Here is a 25359-nt window from a genome sequence, read left to right as displayed (position 1 = left end):
GGATTGTCAATTGACAGATAAACAATAAATATCAAAAAATATTTACCGACATCGAGTAATATTATCGAAATATTTTTCATGAAAAGAAAGGTGTCTAGCCCCTAGGCCTGCTCTCGGTTCTCAGGGTTCTCACCGTCTTCACCGCAAAAACACATTGTAATTTTTTTCTGGGATACCACCAGGAATGCCAGGTCATTTTCCAAATGTTTTCACGTTCCAATAAAAAATGTCTTAAGCCTGTAGTACACTCTTTGTCTAATGGTCAAATATTTGACCTTCTGACATAATGGTCAAATTTATTTGACATCATGGTTGTTGTTTGCCCGTGTTTGCCCCATGTTGAAATAGGAGAGTGACAAACAATTATCTTTGACCAAATTTTTATCTGTCAAAAAGTGCCAAATATTTGACGCCCATTATGTCAGAAGGTCAAATATTTGACCACTAGACAAAGAGTGTACTACAGGCTTTAACTTGTAATCCCGAGATGACCCATTAGGACCGACCAAAAACTGAAAAAGTTACCGACAAATCAAAAACTGGCGAGCAAAAAAACGTATCTTCCAATATTTCATCGCTGGATACCACATAAGTTGATAAACATTAAACTGATTTTGAACCGCCCATCTAAATATTCAGTAACTATATACTGTTTTGATCGAAAACATGTTCAGGCTTGACAATGTTTGCTTTGGATCAGAGTCTATGTGTATATCGTGTATATAGAGTCGCGCGAAGAGAAAATCTATCGTTTCGGCAACACAGTTTTTGTGCCGTTTGTTGCCAAGAACTATACAGTTCTGTTTTTCACCATGCATAAGCGAATATAATTTTTTGAAATTCTTCACAAGGTACACAGTTTTGAAAGATTACAACGGTGATGTTTTGTTAAATTTAAGTAAACCAGTGTACAGGTTTAATGTTGGATTGAAATGTGTAAGTAAAACTTCGGAAAAACACATATTCTTTATTACGCTCAATTACAACACTTTTCATCCACTCCTAACATTATCACCTTGTTTATTTACATTGCTTGATTGGTACCCTCGTTTGACACTGATTTGGTTCCTTTGGTTTCATCTTTGCGGGACTCTTATTATAAACATAGACTCTGCTTTGGATCACTGTGAAATGTGAATCACCTTTGCACATATACTGTGAAAGAAAGCAAACAGATGATTTCGTTGCAAGGTGTGTGTTTGTGCCGAATAGATGGTTGAATGAAGTCATTCAAATAAAAGTGTTCCATTCTTTTATTCATAATTACACCAGCCGACATCATTCGGATTGTTATAATCGAAAAGCGGTTACCGAAACTACCTCATTATAGTTAATATTGGGCTATTGACATTTCCAGGTAAAATAGTACCTAACACAATAATTTCTGTTTACCATTCAAATCGAAGGACGAACTTATACCACTGTGATTGCACGTGCGTATGGAATCGCGACAGAAGTCAATGAACTTAGTCTGAAAGGATACGCAGTTGCGCGCATCCACAACATAACTACAGATAGGCGAAAGTTCTTTGTTCGATTGTCTAGTGAAATCAAAATGATTTTTTCGGCGTGATTGTTTAATTTAGAATGAAAAAGATGTTTAGTCGAAAGGAAACAAGTTCTTCATTGCGTCCATCTGCTGTGGCTCCCGCTTATACCATCGACAGATATTCTTCCTATTATCCGATGAATCATAAAAATCGTGGGAAGGCTATCATTTTTACGCACGCGGTGTTTGCTGTACCACATATAAAACTTCCCAATCGCGCAGGTGGTGAAGTGGATTGTACAACTATGAAAGATACACTAGAGCGACTAGGGTTCGATGTAGATATCTATGAGGACAAACGATTAGAAGATATTCTTCAGATAACTGAAAAAGGTTAGTTTGATGCAGATGTAGTCATTTTTATAATTATTTCAATTGTGTTTTATATTCAGTGTCATCAATGGATCATTCAAACAGTGATTGCATCCTAGTTGCGGTTTTAACTCATGGTGACGAAGGAGAAATCATATACGCCCATGATTGTCCATATCAGATTTCCAGCGTTTGGACACAATTCACGGGAGACCGCTGCCCTTCACTGGTAGGAAAACCTAAAATCTTCATCATACAAGCTTGTCGTGGTAATGATTTGGACTGCGGTGTTAAAGTTGAAAAGGATGGTGTAGCGCGTTACAGTATTCCAACACATGCCGATTTTCTCTTTGCGTTCGCAACTATTCCTGGTTTCATGTCGTTTCGCAATACTAAAAATGGCTCTTGGTTCATACGCGAACTGTGTAATGAACTGAATGAAAACGGTCAAAAATACGACATACTAACACTTCTAACGTTCGTTGTGCAGAAAGTTGCCTATGGATATGAGTCAATTGCACCGAACACCCCAGAATTTCACCTCAAAAAGCAAACACCTTGCATAGTATCAATGTTAACAAGGCTTTTGTTATTTAATTATGTTTGAAGTTTATTCCAAACATAGTCTTCAGACAAACACCGTACCAGTTAGATTGTTTTTTTTTTTGCTTTTATAAGAAATAAAAAATGTTATTATCTGCCAACTGCATAAGACTATTTCGTTAGTTCTCAAAGAAGAAACGCTTTCACTATATTTGTTTAAATTATATTTATTGTACTGAATAAAAACATTCTTTAAATAAAGATGAATATAATTTAAAAACTTACATCCGGATTATATCACTACCCTTCGGTTATCTCATTAGAGTTATTCTAGGTATTGCTTCCTATCTACTTAGAAATAACCTGCAGACTCTAGTGGAAACAACAAATATAGCGTAGAAATTACCTTTTTATGGGACTAAATCATGAAAAGCAGAAAGTCAACATGTTTTACAACACTTTCGATAACGGCAGTCTTTTGGAAGCAAACAACTCATCTACTAGGTTTCTGGTTTGCCACCCATATCGAACAATTTTTTTTAATACGGTATAAAAGATTTTTTGAAGTTGGTCTTTAGATAGCATTCTGGTCTACTCACTCAACAACCGTGTGTTCGAACTTGTAATCGACTGTTGGTTTTACTCAAAATTATCCTGTTCACTTACATCTAGCAGCAAGGTATGTGACTAATAAACAATGGAATAGTTCCGATTGCGGTACTTTGCTGTGTTTTCTAATAGCAGAGTGAAGAAGCCGACATTTCAACCCACTTTTCAAATATCAGTGTTTTTCCTATCAGAAATGTCACCTTGTACTTGTCTTGTCAGGAGATTCATTATCTACCAAGGAAATTGAATTTCGCAAGATTACTGATGAATTGGTGTAGACAGGTAAATTTCAATAAAATCGTACCCAATTTTGACTCTACAGCCGCTCTTTTTTGTGAAAGTTCTTAGAAAAGCCTTCAAATTACTTCTAAATAGAAAGGACAAACATAATATTTACACAGTAATCAAAATCCAACAATCGATTTGATAAAGTTTGGGTTTTCCTGGTTTCTGGAAGTCCACCAAACATTTCGCGCCTCATTTAATTTAGGAATGAAAGGAAAAAAAGAATTATATAATTATGCAAGTCAGAAGAACGACTACAGCTTCTTACAACTAAAACCGGGTAACCAAAACTGAATGTTATCGAATGTCTCTGTGATAAAACAATAGGATTATATTACAGCTATCAACATGCCTATTACCATAAACTTGTATAATCGTACACTTTCTGGAGTAGAACTTAAATATTTTCAATAACTCCAATTGCACTCCTCCTAAATTACATTCATATTTATTCACATAAAATATACCTTTCGAGATCATTGGCTCTACATATTCAAATGTAACTGCATATTCGAAATAATTTTCTATAAATAATTGTCTTTAATTGCAAAATATCAATCGCTTATTCTACAATCGAATAGTTGAGCATATCGGCAACCTAAAACACAAACGTGTTTTTTTTTTTCGAGAAAAATTAAGTATATCGTTTTAGACCGTCTTGTGCTTTATGTTATATGTTACAATAGTCAGGACTAGCACAAGTGTTGGAACAAAAATCTAATTGATCAAAGTAAATCACAGCTCGGTAATATACTGCATAGTGTTAGAAATCCAATAGACCGCGCAGAATAGTAACGTTTGCGGTGAAAAATGTTTTTTTTTTCCAGAAGGTGATGAAAAAAACTAAGACAGATAATTGAGTTGGATAAATTTCCCATGGAAGGTAATCATGTTAGCTTCCTCGCAAAAAAATATTACGTCCTTGCGTGCGGCCTTCCGGCAGTTAACCGGAACATTCGCCATGGCGGACGAAAATATGCGTGTAGCCATGTTTTTAAGCTCTTTCTTCGTTTTTTTATTAATTCCTCCTCGGGTTTCGCGACTATATTCTTGGAATAAATCTTGCGCTTCAAGTTTGCCCAGAAATTTTCGATGGGAAGCAGCTGGGGGACATTGGGTGGATTCGCCGACTTCGGTACCACATCGATTTTCAGCCGCTCCATCCCCTCCAACGATCGCTTCGAATAGTTGGCCGACGTCAAATCTGGCCAGAACACCGTGTCTTCGCGCTTATGGTATTTCTTGATGAACGACGCAACTTCTGGCAGGCACTTCGTACTATAAATTTTCCCGTTCACGCTCGCCCAGAGCGAAAGAAGAGCAACTTTGACATCCCTTTCTCGCTGATTGTCAGCCACAGCCGCACCTTCTTGGGGAACTAGGTCAGTGAAACAAACTTCATCTTGGTGCCCACTTCCTTCGTGGGGGAGGTAAAATACGAAGAGTCATGCTAATCGTTGCCAGCCAGGGTGAGATAGGTCTCGTCGTCCATCACCACTGCCACGTCACGATTCGCCGGGAAAATCGACTTGACCATCTTATTCAACCGCTGTCGCTGCGTCATTGCCTGCAGCTCCGAGATCAGTGGACGGGACTGCCGCTTCCTGACGTGTATGTCCATGTTCTCCAGATACTTTTTCACTGTTTTAGTGCATGCACCAACCTCCCGGCCAAGTGCACGCAGCGATTTAGCGACTTTTCCATCGGTCTTCCTCTTCAGTATCCTTTAAAGCTTTTTGTCGCTCAGGGTCGTTGGCCGTCCGAAACCGGGCTTTCTTTCGATGCTCGATCGTTGTCAAATAGTGTCAAGATGTTGTAGATGCCGGAACGGGCATACCCGACGTCCACAAAGTGCCGCACGATATCCGTTTTTGATGCGGCGGGGTACCGTTCTTTGAACGCGCACACTTCTAAACGGAGTAGCTCCACTTTTTTCGCCATTACAGTTAGAGTTGTCAATTTTTTTTTGCTAACTCATGGGTTACTATGATTGATGATGCATGAGTAGTTTCGTCAGTGCGATTAAAGGTAAACTCATGAAAAATCGGCAATTTTTGTCCATTTTTTTACCGCAAACGTCAATCAATCAACACAATCAAACATGATGAATAAAGGATTTTTGCTTCCTCTGAAGGAATGTTACAAGAGGTATTTTGAAAGTTTTTTCTAGTTTCAACTAAAACTTCGAATAAAAATCAATTTTGGTTGTAAATTATTAGAGATTAAAATTCAGTATAACTCTTCATTTCACAAAAAGTTTACACTTACTGGAACTTTTTTTTGACTTTGTTCAATAAGCATTTTCTGTCCACAAGCAAAACTTATTACACCCTATTGAGTGCGAGTGGTTGCAGTGGAACTTGCTCCTGAGGCGCATCGATAAACATGGGCGGTATCAGCTGTTGCGGTGCTTGCAAAGGTTGCAGTTGTTGTAGCAAGTTTTGAGCTTGATAATGTGACGAGCCTCTACGCCGGTGGAAAGCTCGGTTATAAGTCACATTATTTCGCGAGAGTACTACCAGCGACGAAGCCAATGCTAGTGTTACTTGGGACTTGTGCTTGCCTGGAAGACGCACGAATACTGTTCCAACAGCGGCTACGTTGTCAACTGTCGGTTCTAACGCAACGGGTGCAATGTCTTGCTGAATGTGAGGCGAGTTTTTACTGCGACCACGTCTACGATGGCTTGCTGGTGTTTCACCAGGACTTTCCAAGGAAAGATTTATTCGGCCAAACGGACGTTTAGCCATGTGTAACATTTCAACAACGTGACGTCTGCGAGCCCGCCGCATATCAGCCGCTTGCTTTGCCTTCCAAGCAAGAACACATATTGCAAGAAATAGAAAAAAACAAGAAAAAAATACCGAAAAAAATACAAACAAATGAATGTGAAGCTGATCTTGACGAAAAAACACTAGACCATAGCTTGCCGTTGATCCGACACGGGCCCGTAGTGCTATATAGAATTTTGTCTGTCCTAAAGAATGTATAGTGTGCGGTAGTGTAACAACTAAACGATTCTTCAATCCAAACACTCGCAATAAAGAGTTACATTGATGTAGTGTAACATAGGTGATCAAATCTCTTGCTATTTTATCCTTCACGTAGAAATACTTCTCCGTATCCATTTTGCATTGAGAAATGGGAGTAAAGCTCATTTGCATCGGTTGTTCCAGGCTTATATCTGAGTAATTACCGTTTATATTTAGTGGATAAATGTTCAAGCTATCAACAGTGCTAACATCGATGATATCATGTTGCCAGAAATACCGATTATCCAGAAATATGTCGTGATATCCGGAAGTAGTATTCGCTTGAACAACAAAAGATTCGTCGTTTGGACTCATGTAAAAATCTAGTTCCCCCTGGGTTACGTCAACCATAAATCTAATATCTACATTCATGTAACGTGGTTGTATGACAAAGAACACTGTTTGACCGGGTCTTAAAGGTTGTGGTTTAATTTTACATTCGTCTGTAAATACAAAAGAACACACATTTTTATTTAAAAATAATATTCGTAACCATGAACTTACCTATAGTTTTCGCATCAAAGCACATCCTCGTATCAACGGTGATGTGTTTGTAACATTGGTGACCATTGGACGGATGTCCTGTGTATGAATCCTTGCATTTTGTGCATTGCATCGACCAACAACTGTATGCTAAATTTTTACCCTTTGCCGAGCAGGTATTGTCACTTTCGGTATTGTTTCCACAGTTACATTTCTCACCGGTCACCGGGTCGCACACATCTCCATGACCATGACATTGACACGGTCGACACGGATCGCTTGCAATTGTAGCACCCCGGAAATATCCTGAAACGCAAGTATCGCAACGATCGCCGTCTGTATAATTTTTACAGAGTAAGCACAGAGCTGTTGTTTGGGGTCCTTCTGTAAGGAATTTGGCTAATTCGGTTCGACTCATATTTCTAACGAGTGCTTCCATATCCTTCGCTACACACAAATCTGTATGCCCGTAGCAGTATTCCGAGCAAGGTATACATTCGCCATTGTTGCGAGGATCTCGAACATAGAAGGGCATACATTTTTCACATTGATCACCCAATGTATTATTGTGGCAATGTAAACATTTATCAAGCTGGTCAGGTCCTGCGCATTTTGAATGCCCATTGCACTGACACTGAATGCTACAGTTAGCTCCGACGTAACCAAAATCACACTCACATTTATCGGGTTCAATGCAAGATCCCCGAACGCATCCTTGTCTGCAAACCGGAACACAAACCCCAGCGGAATCAGCGCGATATCCATCGGCACATTGGCACTCATATCCATGAAGTAGATCGACGCAACGCTCTGATTTAACATTACAGTTGTGATGACTATTAGCACATTCATTCTCCGGAGGACATTTGACATAGTTCCAACTGAACCGATCACCTGGTTCAATATGTGTTAATTGGTTTTTTATCTTGTAAATTACATCGCAAGTTGACGCTGCAGGATAGTCGATTGGACTATCCAATGATCCTTCAGTGCAGACTCCATCACCTTCGGTGCCATTTCGTGAGCACCAACCGCAATGTGCATGTCGCAAACAGGTGGCACATTGCAGAAATGACCCGCACTGTTCTGGACATTGATCTACATCTGTTGATTCCAACACCAACCCGCAAATACTTCCGGCACAATATAAATGCTGGTAACGGGACGATACACATTCGTTCAACTGAGTTGACCAACGGCATTCAGTCTTATGATTGTCAATTCCAGACTGATTCAAGCAGCTGCTGCATGTTGTGTATGTATGGCAGCTCGCTGGACATGCAGGTGGTTTTTTATTGCTATCCGTTTCGTTTCTTGATTGGCACTGAAAATATTTACCGTTGAAAATCCAGGAACAGTGAGGCAACGAGTGGCAGCTTTCGCAATCTGAAGCTGCACAACCATTGAGAGCGGGACAACTATCTAAATTTGTGATCATTGTTTGATTGGACTGGCATTTTCCTATAGATTGACAATTATCACTATAAGGAAGGCATTTTCCGCGTACTCCACAATTTTGGCACCATTCGCAAATTGGATTTATTTCCACATGTGAGGGATACGACGCTAAACAAGTTGTACAGCTATCGAATAGAGAACAGTTTCTTTTCGAAATCCACTCATCATCGCAGGGAGCTCCATTATTAAACGATAGAGTTCCATTTTGGGCGTCACATACCTCTGAAGTTCCAACAGAGTAGCAGTGGGAGATGTACTGGTCTGCGGTCTTAACAGCGCAGAAGCTGCAACCCATATACTGCCTGCAAATATATTTTGAGCTGCTCCATAAATCACACAAATCTTGAGGAAGATCGATCTTGGTAACACGAATATAACTGCTACCATCCCAACCGCCAACTGCATAAAACTCGTCGGACTCAAAATCCTGGGTCATAGCGAGAGCATAAGTTTGGCCAAAACTGTTTCCAATTATTTCGATATCGCCATTCAATTGCACCCATTGGTTACATTTATAAACGTACGCTAACATGGGATCGTTCGCATTCACCGGCTGTGTTCTACCACCGAATATAAGCATGTAACTGTCCGTAGTTACCGCCGAATGTAAGTATCGTGGCTGTGGAACATGGTCAGATGGCCTATTGATAAATGCTGGCAGCTCGGTCCATTTAAGACTTTTAAAATCGAAAGCGTACAGCCTGTTCGACACCTTTGATTTCCCATCAACTGGTACAATTCCCCCGAAAATATACAATATCTGTGTCGTTGGGTGACAAACCGTACTATGGCCGAATATGCTGTTCGGTTTAGCGCCAGATGTCAGCAATTTTGACCAGCTATTCGAACTAAGATCGAACATCCAAACATTATTACTCAATCCGGTATTTACAGAAAATCCACCAATCACTAGTAGAACTTCTCTTTCTGCCTCTTTGATCAACGTCATAGAGTGACCTGCCAAAGGTGGAGGTTTTACTCCGTTTTGATTGACCAAGCCCCAGCGTTGTGTCTGAAGTCCAAACTGCCAAAAATCATCCAAAATTTGATGACTTTGTTGGTTTCGAGAAAGGCCCCCATAGATGAAAATTGCCTGTTTGGAAATAATTATCTCAGCAGCGTGGAAATAACGTCCGAGAGGCATCCGATCGTCCGGGCTAGAGTCAACGGTAACTTGCATCCATGTATTATTCTTAGTGTCAAATTGGCGAATATCATTCAACGGACCATGCGATAATGAATAGCCACCAAACATCCACAATGAACCGCGACGATCAGCAACCAAGGAGTGACCAAAACGAGGTAACGTCTTCCGAAGGTGTTCAAAATTGTCCGAAATTAGATATGAATTGAAGAGCTCGGAAAAAACAATGTTTGATGGTTTTAATAACCGTGAACAATCTGTCCCTCCATAGCCTTGAGTACAGATACAACGCCCATAGCCAAGGTCACAAATTCCTTGTTTGAGCTCAGCATTGCAGTCGGAAGGACATATTTTTAATGCACACCGTGGACCTGCAAATCCTTTAGGACAAACGCATTTATCATCGATGCATACATAGGGTCGCTTACATGTATTGATTGTGCAGCTCATAACAGTGTAGACAGCATTGAAACCCTGTCCGTGTCCTCCTTGTTTATAATGGATTGTAAGATGTCCTGATCGTGCTTCAGCAAGCCACGGGCTACGATCTTCACTGCAAAACACTGCTAGTAGGTGCTTCTGTTGAGTTGCCCCCGTTAAATCAGGTAGTCCATCATAAACATACACAGCATTCTGTCCACAAGTAACGTTCATTTCGTGAGGTTCAATTTCAAATTGAATAATAGCATTTTTTATATCGACACCATGCTTAACGTAAGGGCTAATTATCCAAAGACATTCCCGAGCCTCTGAGCCACCCCATGCTGAACGATGTGATTGATAGGAGCCGATTCCTTCCGTTCCAACATGTGTTAATACTCCGCGAGCTTCACATTGATAGTAACATTGGCCACCATTTCTTGGGTCGCCGTAGAAGTTACGATTGCATACTTCACATTTTAAGCCTTCCGTATTGTCTTGACAGTAACATTCTCCAGTTACAGAGTCACAAACACCTAATGCTTCGTTTCCGTGACCGTTGCAGTCACAAGGCTGACATCCAGTTTCAGATGTAGCGTTGCCGTAACTTCCAGAACTGCACCGCTCACAATACAACCCTTCAGTCCAATTCATGCATTTGTCGCATTTTCCTACCCCTTGTAAACATGTCGAGTGATTATTACATTCACAATTCTGACTGCAATCAACTCCTGTCCAGCCAAGATCACATTGGCATTTATATTCTGGTCCACCAGAACAGTATCCATGAACACAGGTCTCGTAACAAGTTTGGATACAATTTCTTACACCGTCACCTAGAAAGCCCTTTCGGCAACGACAGCTATATGAGCCGTGGGTGTTTGTGCATTCCGCCTGTTCATGACAGTCATGCAAACCAAGTTCACATTCATCAACATCAGGGCACTGCGCATATGACCACTGAGCGTTATTCGCTGTAACATTCAAAGCAGTACTGCAATCTAATGCTGACCGATTGAAATCGCCTTGCATGCAGACACCTTCTATTGGATTATCCGCCACATAACACCAACCACAACTTAGAGACCGTAAACAGTGGGAGCAGTTTTGATGACTGGCACATGATTTACACTGTTGAAGCACTTGAACATTACTGGCACCTTCTTGTGTTTGACTTGCTATTCCAATAGGCATTGTTTGATCGAGCCATTCACGACAGAGCCCAAATTGGTATTCAGAGGTATACACCGAAAAACTAAAACACTGGCTTGTAGCTTCACACCAAACGCAACGACCTCGGTCGTTCAGACAAGAAGAGCAATTTGTGCGGAGATAGCAGGGTGTCGGGCACTGACTGAGTTCAATCACAGCTGTTAATGATCGACCCTTGCGTGAACAACGTGCATCCTCGGTCCACCATTCACATTGACCAGCGTTTATGCACTGCTCACATGATATATAATTGGAGCAATTAGAACATTGTGCTGGTTGGACGGTTAAATATCGCCAGTGGTATCCTTTTCGACATGCCACCGATTCCTTCTCCTGCCTCGAGATGCACAGGTTTGTTATATCACACCACCCGCACAATGAATCCGACAAACAATGCAAACAATTGGTGTATGTGCTACACGAACCATTCGAGTATGGCTCTAGATACTCAAATGTAAATGTTTTAGCATTTTCCTGGCCAACTGCACTGTGCTGCAAACCCATTTTGCTGATCTGTTGATGATGGCTTTGAATGCCAATGTTAGCATTACGCTTTGCTTGAAAGTCCACCATAACGCGAAACCACGGTTCCAAACTTCTCCATTGCGCCATTTCACATACTGTTTGGCTAGCTGTAATATTGAATGTTACTACTGGGATCAGTTTTTTCTTGGGATCTTGATGAGGTCGGTTCGTCAACGCCATCCGCAAAATAGCTTGTGAGTAACTAGCACATGCCCTCAAACGCTCACCGGTGCCCTCCCATATTGCAGGAGGGCGGATAAATCCAAGAAGTCTAGCAACAACCTGTCCATTAAGGGATTGTTCTGCATGAGTTGTCGTAGAAGGAATGTTAAAATCAACCATTGTAGCGTTGACAATCATCACCATGTCAGGCATATCCCAATTGACAGGGTCCAAATATTTAAGGAATGTCAATCCTGGACGGGTATCCATTTGTGTACATTGATCAGGATTCGAAACCTCAGTTCCTTTTGGACCCCACCAGCCCGGATTCTGGGATGGGGTGTCCTCACCGCAAACTCCATAATTGTCATCTTTGTGATGACAGCGCGCGTTTTGGACACACCACGTGCAACGATCGAGTCCTAACTTGTTTGCAATTGACTTAAAACTGCCAAGAGATGATGCTCCATGGATTAAACAAGAGTGGCAATCACCTAATGAAGGACATATCCCACGGCATCTGGTAGTTTGCAAATTAGTAGTACAATTAGCTCCAATCGTTCTCCCATAGCAAATACTGTCAGCTGAGCACCATCCACATTCTGGATCCGATAGACATTCATTAAGGGAGGTATGCTTTGGACAGGCTGCTTCCGGTTCGAAAGTATCATCATTCGGCACCACCAGCATAACCGGAAGGGTATATGCGAGTAAATCACCATTGACATTTCCATGATATCCTCCAACAAGGAATAAAGTGTTGCCATTCCGTAGCGCTGCAGCGTGAGCAAAAACACCTTGCTGCTTGGGGTATCGAAATTTTCTATTTGTCCCCAGAACATTGGGATTAATCCAATTGTGGCAGCCCAAATGATAAAGATACATTTGATTATCGTAACAGATTTCCTCCTTATTATGACGATGCGAGTATCCTCCGAATACTATTAGATAGTTACCGATAATTATTGTTGTGTGAAAAGCTCGTTCCCTTGGAATGTAAGAATCTCTTAAAGGTGTTCGAAGATACATTATCTCTGTCCAGTGTAAATGATCAATTTGAAACATAAACATGCGATCCGATAGTTTTGAAAAACGTGCAAATCCCGCAATAACTCCACCGTACACTATTAACGAGTTAGAGTGTTTATGGTAGGAAGTAGTATGCGCTACTATCCGTAAATCTAGTGTTTTTCCTCCTCTTGGAATAACTTCTTCCCACTGTTCGGTAGATGATACAGCGGACAACCTAATTCTGAATAATCTCGAAGAAAATTCTCCGTTTTCTAATGCTCCGCCAAACAAATATAGATAAGAACCTGCTTGAGTCAGTGTATGTCGGGTAAGCGGTGGTGGCTTGAATATTGAATGAATTGCTCTTTCAGACCATGTGCCACCTTTATCACTAATATTATACAACCACAATTCATTGGATAATCGACCAGTCGAAAGTTTTCCACCGAAAATCACAAAACCATCTTCCACAACGCTGGCTGCGTGTCCGAATCTTCCTGATGGTCTAGAACTGTTGCCATATACTGCTCTAAAAGGTTTAGTTCTGTTATCTGCTAAAGAGTAGATGAAGTTGTTGAAAAAATTGGGTTCCCGTTTAAGACCTAGAACTGCACTGGCTTCTTCCGACAGAAGCATTCCGCGTCTTGCTTTACCACGCATCTGTTCTACAGATTGTTGCTCTTCACTGCCTAGCACAACACCCCATTCGTTTTCCCACAAGCTCTGGTTGAACCGGTAAATACTCAAACTGCTGAGAACCTTGTTCAAATTGTAACCACCGAAAACATACAAAGCGTCTGTTGGCGCATAATATACTGCAGTATGGGTTGCCCGTGGAGCCAGGCCATTTTTAGAGTTGGATAGCCAGTGCCATTCATTTGGAGCCGGGCGCGTTTTGTGTAAACTGCATGATTGACCAGAATATTCCTGAATAAAAAAAAAAATAAAACGTTAGTATGCAGCATTTGACCTGTTATGTTATTGCAAACAATTTACTTACACTCGAGCAAATGCATCTTGCATTTTGACATGTTCCTCGTCCGTCATCAGCCCCACAGTCTTCCGGACAGGCATTCTGGCTGCAATCATTTCCTATCCATTTATCATAGCAAACACAAACATGATCTACGCATTGGCCATTATTTGTACAATTGTTTGGACAGTTTGTTACAGAGAACTCTGCTCTAAACCCTTCTAGTACGTAATTGGTATCGCTATACAGAAGCACCAACATCTGTAGTAAAATAAATATTAAGCAGCTAATACATCTCCAGATCACTGAATACTTACATTCCCAGACGAGGCGATAACTTGTTGAGGTTCAGTTTTTCCACTGAAACTACCGAGCAACGGAGATCGGAACGAATCGCCATCGTAAATAAAAATATAATCGTACGAGCATTCAGTTCCCATGCTACGAAAACTGAGAGTAATAAACTGACTGCTATTTCTGGCACGAATTAACCATTCGCAATGGGAATCCTGTGTATAATTGAACCCAGTCGGTCCATCGCTGATTTCACCGTAAGCTTCTTTGAATACTCGCCTAGTTTTATCGCAGGATTGCTGTTGACTTTTTGCATGCGCTACGCAGAATATTGTAAATGGCAAACTGTAGTATAAAATCAACAAAGTCTGCATTCTTGTTTTTTTTAGAGCTGGAACTAGCAACTAATGTTTAAACTACTACAACGTTGATTTCATTCTCTGATGTAAATTGAGATTTTGTTAGAATTTTAATTATTCTCCTTCTTTCGTGGCGAGTTGGCGAGGAAACTGCTATTTAGTCTCTATGGGAGGCTGCCTGTGATTAGGTTAAGAATATAAAGAGGAAGTGATAATTACATTTTACTTGTCTGTGATAACACAAACTCATCATTAACAAACAAACGATTCGAGAAAATTATTGGTATCAGTGATTACTCACCTGTAGAAAGGTTTCTATTCAGTCGTGACCTTCCAGGTACCGGAGAACACTTTTATTCTGAGAAGTTTAGCCATTCTGCACACAGTAAGATATTCTTCTTCGTAATTTAGCATTTACATAACAAAAACTAAACAATAGTTTTATAAACACAATTTTGTATTCTATCTAGCACAGAAATTTGACTTCATCTGATGTTTACCTTGAGAAAAACACTTCAGTTTTTGCAGATCAGATCAAACACTGTCACAAACACAAACACTGTCGGATCAATGTCAATGATGAAAGAATATAATATATAACTAACCAATTGAATAATTTGATATGTTTATTGAACGGAACGCATAGTAAAAGAGCAAAGTTTAAATTTTCCCTGTTGCTACTGTAAGATTTTCTTCTGTCATTCTCATACGAGATGAATAGTTTACCAAAGGTGTTGAGCAATGTGAGCAGAGATGCCAGATGTTTTAAAAAAATTTCAGTAACTGCTCGAAACATCGAAACAAAATCAACTCACAGCTTGAAAAAATGGAAAAAAAATATTGCGTTTTTTTCCTAAAATCCGCAGACCATTGGCCCTGACACAAGTAAAAGAGATTTTTAAGGCTGTTCATAAGATTATTCAGTCTCTAGATAAGTAATGTCGCTGGGTCGCTGGATTTTTACAGGTTATGTTTTTTTTTCCCTGTATGGACTTCCTCACTGCGACCTGAGTCGTTGATCTATTGTGAGATATGCCTGGGTGTCTGCTGTATCCCGCACTTCTATTATTAGCAATACACTGGGGTCGCTTTTTACGCGGTTGGTTGTACCGCATTTAAAAGATTAGATCACATATATTCATACTAAACTTATTGGATACCGCGTGCAAACAATCTTCGAGCAAAAATAATCCGCGTTATTGTAAAAATATCACGTTTAACGAAACGCATAAAAACAACCCGCGTAAAAAGCGACCCCAGTGTACCGCTATTGAGAAGTGGCATGCTTATTATTATTATTTTTTATTAGTGCTTGTGTGTAATGTGCTACCCTTCCTTTTACACGCTTACTGTTCTCCTATACCGAGCCTCGTTCCTCCTGCCAAATATCTCCAATTTTAATTCCCTGGAGAAGTTTCGTTGTGCGTCCTTCTGGCCAGTTATATTGATAAGCCCTATTTAGAGTTCCAAGCGAAGTGAAAATCTGATACAATATGTCCATTTTTTCACGCTCGTGAAAAATGCAACCAATAAAAATTTCACTTCGCTTAAAACTGTAAACAAATTCGATCCAGCGAAATCGAAGGTTTTGAATTAATCTTTTTCACTTGGGTTTACTTTTTTCACGCATGCAAACGCTAGTGAAAAAAAGCAGCAGCAAGCGAAAAATTGCGTGCATTTATATTCTGTCAGTTGCAGCCAATTTTCACTTCGCTCGGAGTGTAAACTCGTGAATTTCGCCTTACTTAAACTGTAAACTGCAGGCTGGTGAAATACTTGCGTGTTCCACAAACGGGTTTTCACGACAGATTTCGCAAGCGCTTTTTCGCTTGTCAATTTTTTCACTTCGCTTGGAATGGAACTGTAAACTATGCTATAAGAGGGACTTATTTTTGTTAAGAGGAAGTCACGCAAAGGTATTGTAGATTTCAGCGTTTAGGAAGGGTAACTGGTGGGGAGCCTGAGAATAAACCACCCATGCTTAAAGTCCTTTTTGACATCAAATGGCCTGATTCTACTAAGATTCGAACCCACGACCATCCGCTTAACGAAGCGGACTCTGTAACCTTGCGGCTACGCAGCTCCCCTCAGGTTATGTATAGAGTTGATCTGCTTGGGAACGTACGTCAAACGTCGTTACACTGAACGAAATCGTCGAGTCCTTATTAGAGAATTTATTATTCAGAAGTATCAGACGGGTGAAATTAAAAAAGTCATGAATTACTCGATGCACTAATAATTCACATTAAATATGATTCGCTATGCACACTTGTAAAAAAATATCATCAATGAAAAATTTGCGTATATATTTTCAGTGATAGTTGTCGATAATTTACAACATGAATTTAAGCGCATATGTGAAAGAAAATCATCCATGTCAGCACCATCAACCCATTCCCGGCGGGTGATGCCGTATGATATCTGAACTTGGATTACAACTTAACAATTAAACCTGATATTTTGAACGATTAAACTATTAAATACGGTTTGAGAACGGATCAATCTACAATACGCAACCCAGTTTATGTTAATTGTACGCGCAGTTGCTGAGTAATAAGAGTTTGAAGGTAATTTTTCGAGGTAAAATCTGATAACCCTCCGCTGGGAATGAGTTAAGGAAATCATATACAAACATGAACTGTTTTACGATTCAGTTTCACACCGTTTCATTTTAGATGTGCTAATCCATAATCTTTTCCATAGGTAATAACAATCATTTTAACTGTTTCGTGTTGCCCTCATTTGTTTGAACTGTGCAAGCAAAGGGTGATAATCAGTTTTAAAATGATATACAATCGTTTAAAGCTAAAGTCAAGCAATGATAACACATTTATGTGCGAGCAATTTGGTTCAGTGTAGTCTGCTTTTTCTTTTGGCAGTTTTTGCCCATAACAAGGCTCAAAATAGAGGTTGGTCTACTAGATGATGATTCTCAAAGCAGTTTTGAAGTCGAATCGCGACAAATCGACTCTAGTGCTTGGGATCTTTTTTGCAACATGATTTGCCTCAAATACAATGGGCACACTAGCGACATTACTTATCTAGGGACTAAATCTCGCGTAATTTTTCAAAACGACCTATCTAACATTGAGAGACTCTCTTTGTTTACTTTCTCTTTGATCAATAATAATGTTTTTTTTATCATATTTCAAACACTCAATGCATAGTAAGCAAGACAGTATTACCACATACATAAGACATACGTAACACTGGCGTTTTTTCCTGGTACACGTTGCCCCATAGTACTCCGTACCTCGCCCTGTCAAACTGCTCGATAAATAATGAACATAATGAATTTTCTTTTTCTCGACCTTATCGAGCCCCAAAGAAAAACCCATAAGAAACTGTCAAAAAGTTATTTACAAAATCAATGCAGCATTTTTCGAGTAGAAACGAGACAAATGCAGGGCTGCGCAGGTACACTGCCTTCAAAAACAACTCAAACAGAGGTTTTTTTTACAGAGGTTGGTAATTTCGAGTAGTTCATTTTGTACCAACTTTTTTGGAAGATTTCTTCCTGAGTGTTACGTATGTCTTATGTATGTGGTATTACCACATACATAAGACATACATATTACCACATACATATTACCACATACATATTACCACATACATAAGACATACGTAACACTGGCGTCTGCTATGCCATTGTGATATTTTTAAATAAACTGCGTCGCAAATCTAGTTTTCTAGTTTTATTAAATTATTTATTCCAGGTCGCACTAGTTTGACGTATTTAATTTTATTGCAATATTGCATAAGAAACTATAGTGAATCTTACAATTTTTCACGGAACTCGGGAATCCCGGGATCCCGGGAATCAATATTTCTGTTCCCGGGATCCGGGAGTCTCGGGAAAAGCTGTTTCCCGGGAAATCGTTCGACAATTGAGCCGTTGCGAACCAGAGTGGTCTAAAGACCATTTTTTTCGAAAATGAGTTTTTGGGATATTCCGCATCTACACAAAAAACTGTACTTGGGATATCAAAAATTTTTCAAAAAATCAAACTTTGAAGGTGATTTATACCATGTTGAAATTGCGTCCGAAACAGAATGGCCATTCTGTTTCGGAACAGAGTGGTCTATGTACATAAATCGGTGTAATACCACACACATAAGACATACGTAACACTGGCGTTTTTTCCTGGTACACGTTGCCCCATTGTACTCCGTACCTCGCCCTGTCAAACTGCTCGATAAATAATGAACACAATGAATTTTCTTTTTCTCGACCTTATCGAGCCCCAAAGAAAATCCCATAAGAAACTGTCAAAAAGTTATTTACAAAATCAATGCAGCATTTTTCGAGTAGAAACGAGACAAATGCAGGGCTGCGCAGGTACACTGCCTTCAAAAACAACTCAAACAGAGGTTTTTTTTACAGAGGTTGGTACTTTCGAGTAGTTCATTTTGTACCAACTTTTTTGGAAGATTTCTTCCTGAGTGTTACGTATGTCTTATGTATGTGGTAATACTCTCATGTAACACGTAACATGTAGCATATTACATGTGATAAGTAACATGTCACTTGTTCTGTACATGTCACACGTAATATGTAACATGTTACACGTAATGTAACACGAAAAATGTAACATGTAAAATATTATGTAATATGTAACATTTTATTCATTTAAATTTTTTTTATTTAATTTTTATTCATTTAATTTATTCATTGATTTTGCCTGTGAGCTTTTAGCTCGTAGAGACTGACTAATTTGTACACAATGTCGTTATTAGTACTTATTCTAAAATATAAATAACATAAAACATAAAACACAATTTGCAATAAGGAACAATGAAAGCAAATAGAACAAACAGCGTATTAAAATTGGGTGTTACATAAAATGACTTTAAGTTGTCTTTTGAAGTTTTCTAGCGGTAATGCTTTTATGGCTTCTCCAAGAGAGTTGTAGAGAGTAGTCTGTCTTCTCCCCTAGTAAGATCGGTGTTGGTATGGATACTTCTTCCCAGTATCTGATGGATATGGGTACATGCCGCAACTGTGTGGATACTTTTAACCGTGAGTAAGCGTTGACTATCATGAATGAAGGCTGTTGGTGCTCGATGGTGAAAACCAAATAAATTTTTAATGGCTTTGTTTTGTGTAGTTTGCAGGTTTTTTATTGCCGTAGCGTTTGCTGCTCCCCATGTAGCTATGCCGTAGATCAGATGGCTATGAAAAAGTAAAGATTCCGTTTTGTCTCAATAGGTATACAATCCGATATCTTTTTAAAGACTCCTGCTACTTGAGAGAGCTTTTTATTTAGTTCTCTAATGTGGTAAGTCCATTTCAGTTCACTGTCAAACCACACACCTAAGTATTTGAAGTTTTGAACTAGTTCGATTTGTTCACCATTATATAAAATATTCAGTGTGGATCCCATGTTGTCATTGAACAACATATATTTTGTTTTCGCAGCGTTGAGTGTTAATTTATGTTGATTCATCCACCGCAGCAGTCGCTCCAGATCCTCATTAATCAACGTTTGCAGTTGTTCAGTAGAGGTTGTGGCATTTACGAGTACGATGTCATCTGCGTACATGAAAAGGGTGCCATGTAGAGGAATATCCTTCAAGTTAACGTAACAGTTGAACAATGTTGGCCCAAGGATGCTGCCTTGCACCACGCCGTATTCCACTGAGTGCAAAACACTGTCGAAGCCTTTATCACTTACGTACTGCTGGCGTTGATTCAAAAAACTTTTGAACCACCGTTGACTACTTCCATTGATGCCAAGTTCGCTAAATCGTCGTAGTAATATTCTTTTATCGCAGGTGTCGAATGCTTTGGATAAGTCTAGAAATACTGCCGCTACTTTTTCCTTTTTATCACAATGCGTTTGAATTTCTGTCACAACATCAAAAAGGGCCGTTTGTGTGTTGGATCGTGGCCGAAAACCATACTGTCGCGACGAAAGAAAGTCGTATTTTTCGAGGTACTCAGTTAGCTGTGTGTTTACTGTTTTTTGCAGAATTTTATCAGTTGCACTGGGAATATTTATAGGTCTATAATCGCAGAAGTTAACAGGTGTCGATGTTTTCGGTATAGGTACAACTTTAGAAATTTTCAATTCGCTGGGGACGTGCGATTGGTTAATCGATGAGTTAACAACACTTGTAATGTTGCTTATTAGAATATCACTACATTGCTTAAGAACATTGGGTTGAACGTAATCATATCCCGCTGCTTTGGATGTAGACATATTGTTAATCGCATGTTGGATCGTTGATTCAGGCGCAGCCTGCAGCGTAAACTGATAACCTGTTTGCATCCTTATGGGCGGTAGGGACGTATACACAATGTTGTTTGCCAGATTTTTGCCCACTGTTGCAAAGTACTCATTTGCATCACTAACGGCGCGTCTCTTATCTTCATGTTTGGTAAACCGATCTGACAAGGTATTAGTAGATCTAGTTTTAGATTTGCCCAGAATCTCCCTTATAACTCCCCAGGTGCCAGCTACATTATTTCGTTGACGTTCAAAGCAGTTAGCACAGTACAGCCTGATTTTTTTTCGTTTCAATTTAGTCACTCTATCCACTCAGTGGCGATAAATGTTATGAGTGTATTCATCTCTGGAATTCATGCGATGTTTTGCATACCAGTAATTTTTTGTACGGATGCAGTCACTCATCTCTTTATCTACCCATGGCTTCGACTGTTTTATAGGACTATCTCTCGCTTCCTTAATCTTCGTTGAGGCTCTTATCGCGTCAACTGAGCTTCGTGCATTTGTGTCAGGAAGATTCTGCAATAGACACTCACGAACTAAATGGACATTAGTCTTTGTGTGTGTTATTCTCTCGGCTGGCGTTCGATCAATTGCGCACTCAACTTCGATAAACATTGTGTCATGATCAAATAGGCTATACTGAAAGTGCTGAGTATTGATCAGTAGGTCGATATTGTTCGTGATAACGTGATTCAGGCAAGCTCCTTGGCGCGTCGGTGTGTTATCGCAGAAATAAAATCCGTTGGATAGGACCAGATTGAAATAGCGTTGCACAATGGTACTCGTCGACAGAAGATCGAAGTTGAAATCGCCAGCGATGATCGTTGAACCAAATGTTTGTGTTGTTAGAAAATCCTCGAGCAAATCTAAAAATGTGTTAGTGGGTGATGTTGGACTATCTGGTGGTCGATAAATGCAGGCCAGTACTGTTTTTTCGCGATCTCCAATCTCAACGGCCACAATACTGTTATATTCATCACAAAAAGTGTACAGTAACTTGCTAGGGATTTTTTTATGTGCAAAGATTGCGGAACCACCGCCTCGTCTTGTTGACCTAGAGGCGACGAAACACTGGTAGTTGTTAAGTGACGTGGAGGTTTCAGACTCTGCATGCAACCACATTTCCGTGATCATTAGGGCATCAATTGGAACACGGGTTTCATCCAGAAGGAAGCATAGTTCGGTAAGTTTGTTGGAGAGACTTCTGGCATTACAATAAAACAACTCTAAACTGTTGGTACTGTGAAATCTGAGATGTTTGATTGAGCTGATAGTGTTGGTGCTTGGTTGAAAAGGAATTTGCAGGTTTGGATCATTGTCTATATTCATCTAGTGTGTTGATGGATGTAACCTCTCTCACCTTTCCTCTCTCCGTTTGTCTAATCAAAAGCCTGCCATCCTTGAACCAAGCAAATTTTATTTTGTTGTTGCGCCTCAGATCCCTCGCTATCTTATACAAGTATCGATTTCGTTTAGTCAGTACTTCATTAAGATAAATGTTAACTTTACTGTTGTTCGAAGTCATGTTTAAAATTGTAGTTGTGAGTTCCTTTTTTGCTCTCTTTTTTGCCAGTATTTCGTCTTCGAGGATTGGTAGCTCGGAGCTCTAAAAATTTCCTTCACATCTTTGCATTCCAGAACAACTCCTACTTCTTGACAAACCTGAATTGCAATGTCGAGAAGATTTTCACCTTCTGTCTCGGGAACATTTGAGATTTCAAAGGTTTTTCTCAGCTTTTCTTGCTTGAGCTTGTCGATCTCGGTTTCGTTCCACTCCAATTGCTTCCTTAACTCGTAGTTGTCGGTGCGAAGTTGCTGTTGTTCAACCGCCAGAGTATCTGCAGTTAACCGTAGTTGTTCCAGTGTGTTTGCCATACCACGAATCTCATCGACAACTTCCTTTTGCCAGGAAATTACCTGGTCCAGCTTGGATTCCAGTCGTTCAATTGTAGTTTCCAAGGTGGACGTAGCGGCCATTGCTGTCTCAGATTGTGCTTTACTGTTCGGTGAGCGTTCAGCTATGTTCACTGTACTTATTCTGCTTCGATTTCGGTTTTCCTTGCACGGAACACAAAACCAGAATTTATCAGGATAATTATGCAGTTCCTGATATTCTGCATCAGTCACAGTTGTACAAGCTTTGTGCCACCACTTTCTACACTTTCCATCGCACTGTATCGGTTTTCCGGTACGTAAATTTATGTTTTTTTTACACTTCGCGCACGATTGAACCGTTTGATTCTCCATCTTGAATGTAACGATAATATGTAACATTTTGTGTTACATGTAATGTTACACGTTACAACTTACATGTGACATGCTATATGTATCATATAAGATGTGACACTAGCCATTTTATACGATTTACCGTCATTTTCATTGTCATTTACCAGGTTTGTGTACATAGACCACTATGTTCCGAAACGATTCGAGGTTTCCAGTGAATATACATATGAAGTCAGAGTGGTCGATGTACATTGGTAAGATAAAATCACCGATTTCGCGAAAAAACTGTTAATTTTATGTATCCCAATGTTAAACCATTTCATAACCTTTATATTAGAACATTTTGTTTGAAAGAATCCGTTGAACAGAATTTTATTCCGAGATTTTTCGAAAATTGCTTCTCCTGAACCTATTGACACTAACGATCTCTCCCAGCCGAGATTCAAACATGCGACAACTGGCTTGTTAGGCCAGTATCGTATCTCGAGACCAACTGGGAGGTCTGTTGAAAATAGGGTTTATCATAGTAAAGCTACCACACATTTTTTAATCAGTTATATATATTAAGTGTTCATATGAAACTATCTAATTTCAAAAAAGCTTCATGTCCATTTGTTGAAAATGATGACAAACCAAAAAAACAGTAACTTTGTATGCATAAATAATATAATCAAATAAAATCTGCTATCGCTTGTACTAGGGGGTCCACTACTGGACAATTTATCCTAGGTCAATTTCGAAAAGCATAGACCATTTTACGAACTGACAGGTGTCACGGATCTTGCTGATGTTAATGATGCTTTTACGTGTGTTATATCAGTTGTTCCGAGCTTTCTGTCAAAACTTCATTCATGAATCAAGTCCAGAAACGTCTCGTGAAATGGTTTATTGGGTTAAAAAACCCCTTTCGACTGCATCGAAGATAAATCAAAAATTTACCTTTCGGTACTGTCAAATGACGTCATCGTGCAATTATCTATTGTTTGTTAGTTTGTGCAACGGGCTTCCAGCCAGCATCAGAGTATGTAGTAATTATTGATTACACAGAGAAAATGATTTTTATAAATAACTAGCTGACCCGGCAAACTTCGTCTCGCCCATTTTAGTGTTTAATTTAATAATTTTAAAAATTCCAAATTCATTAATTCCTTTCGATTTGTTTTTAGTCTGAAAATGCACGACGAATCGGCCATAGGATATGATCAAAGTCAAAGGGCAAATCGTTTGAAAAAAAGCAAAGCAAAGCCTTGGTGCTACATTCCGACGCGGAACTGGACCTTCTGTTTATTCATACACAGACTTCGCAGCCGACTGTTCAGTGTACAGGACAATTGCGGGGCTAGCGCTACGATCCTACTGACAGTCCCTCCCGAGCCGAGACTCGAACCTACGACGACTGGCTTGTTAGGCCAGCATCGTACCTCGAGACCATCTGGGAGACAAATCGTTTGAAATGAATGGTTTTATCGAATGACAACATCCTCGACTTTTGGCTTCTGTACATCGACTCTATTCTGAAAATATTCATATTGAGTGGTATTGGATCATTTTCAGCTGTTTTTCTGGCATCAATCTGATTCCGCAAATAGCCATATTGGGTGGTGTTCAGTAATTTTGTTGTTTTCCAGAAACTAAAAGTGGTCATCTATGAATTCTAAATAGTATCCAGGGTCAACGCTTGGCTTCTATGCATCATCTCGATTAAGGAAATATTTATATTAAGCAATATTCGGTCTTTTTCGGTAGTTTTTTCGAATCCGGAGGTCGCTATATTGGATGTCAAAATGGCATTTGGAGACAAATTCTGGCCCCTGAGCTTCATTCTGGTTTAAGAAACACCCATATTGGGTGTTAGTTGGTCTTTTTCGGCTGTTTTTCAGAAACCAAAAGTCGCCATCTTACAATTCATAATGGTGTATGTGGTAAATTTTTAGCTTCTGATTCCGGAGATACTCATAGTGGGTAATATTTGGTCATTTTCGGCTGTTTTCCAGAAATCGGAAGTCGCCATCTTGGATTTCAAAATGGCATTTGAAGAGAATTTCTGGCCTCTGAACGTCATACTGGTTAGAGAAACACTCATATTGGGCGGTTTTTGGTCATTTTCGGCTGTTTCAGACATCGGAAGTTGCCATCTTAAAATTCAAAATGGTGTATGTGATCGACTTCTAGTTTCTGTGCATCATTCTGGTTCCGGAGGTACTCATATTGGATGGAAATCGGCCATTTTCGGCTGTTTTCCAAAAACCGGAAGTTGCCATCTTACAATTCAAAATATTGTCTGAGGTCGACTTGTGGCTTCAGAGCACCATTGCGATTCCGGAAATACCCATATTAGAAACCGGAAGTTTCCATCTTAAATTTATAAATGGCGTATGGAGTCAAGTTTTGACTCCTGTGCATCGATCCGATCATTGTAGGCTGTTTTCAGGAAAACCTGGTTGAAATATCTGTTTAGCTTGTATGGGAGACCTGCCTCTCCTTCCAAAGTACGGAGGAGTATCAAAGCACAATAGAAATTTATGTTTG

At 39.7% G+C, this 25359-nt stretch overlaps 3 protein-coding genes across 3 annotated transcripts; 1 reads left to right on the top strand and 2 right to left on the bottom strand.

Annotated features, from left to right (window-relative positions):
• Positions 1-1197: 1197 nt before the first annotated feature.
• Positions 1198-2565, top strand: LOC129727089 (caspase-like). The gene is made up of 3 exons (XM_055684537.1): positions 1198-1357; positions 1587-1882; positions 1942-2565. Exons 2-3 carry the CDS (start codon positions 1588-1590, stop codon positions 2466-2468), a joined length of 822 nt encoding a protein of 273 aa, XP_055540512.1. The 5' UTR covers positions 1198-1357; position 1587; the 3' UTR covers positions 2469-2565.
• A 50-nt stretch (positions 2566-2615) lies between these two features.
• LOC129727088 (multiple epidermal growth factor-like domains protein 8) lies at positions 2616-15081 on the bottom strand. Its single transcript, XM_055684536.1, has 5 exons — positions 14673-15081; positions 14036-14549; positions 13746-13979; positions 6835-13672; positions 2616-6773 (listed from the first exon to the last, which is right to left on the bottom strand). The coding sequence occupies exons 2-5, from the start codon at positions 14384-14386 to the stop codon at positions 5623-5625; spliced, it is 8574 nt and encodes a 2857-aa protein (XP_055540511.1). The 5' UTR covers positions 14387-14549; positions 14673-15081; the 3' UTR covers positions 2616-5622.
• A 3981-nt stretch (positions 15082-19062) lies between these two features.
• Positions 19063-22581, bottom strand: LOC129728552 (uncharacterized). Its single transcript, XM_055687001.1, has 3 exons — positions 22349-22581; positions 20975-21658; positions 19063-20875 (listed from the first exon to the last, which is right to left on the bottom strand). The coding sequence occupies exons 1-3, from the start codon at positions 22579-22581 to the stop codon at positions 19537-19539; spliced, it is 2256 nt and encodes a 751-aa protein (XP_055542976.1). The 3' UTR covers positions 19063-19536.
• Between the last annotated feature and the right edge of the window lie 2778 nt (positions 22582-25359).

The sequence above is a fragment of the Wyeomyia smithii genome, chromosome 3, assembly GCF_029784165.1.
Source record: "Wyeomyia smithii strain HCP4-BCI-WySm-NY-G18 chromosome 3, ASM2978416v1, whole genome shotgun sequence".
Lineage (NCBI taxonomy): Eukaryota > Metazoa > Arthropoda > Insecta > Diptera > Culicidae > Wyeomyia > Wyeomyia smithii.
This window is presented reverse-complemented; position numbering and strand designations above follow the sequence as displayed.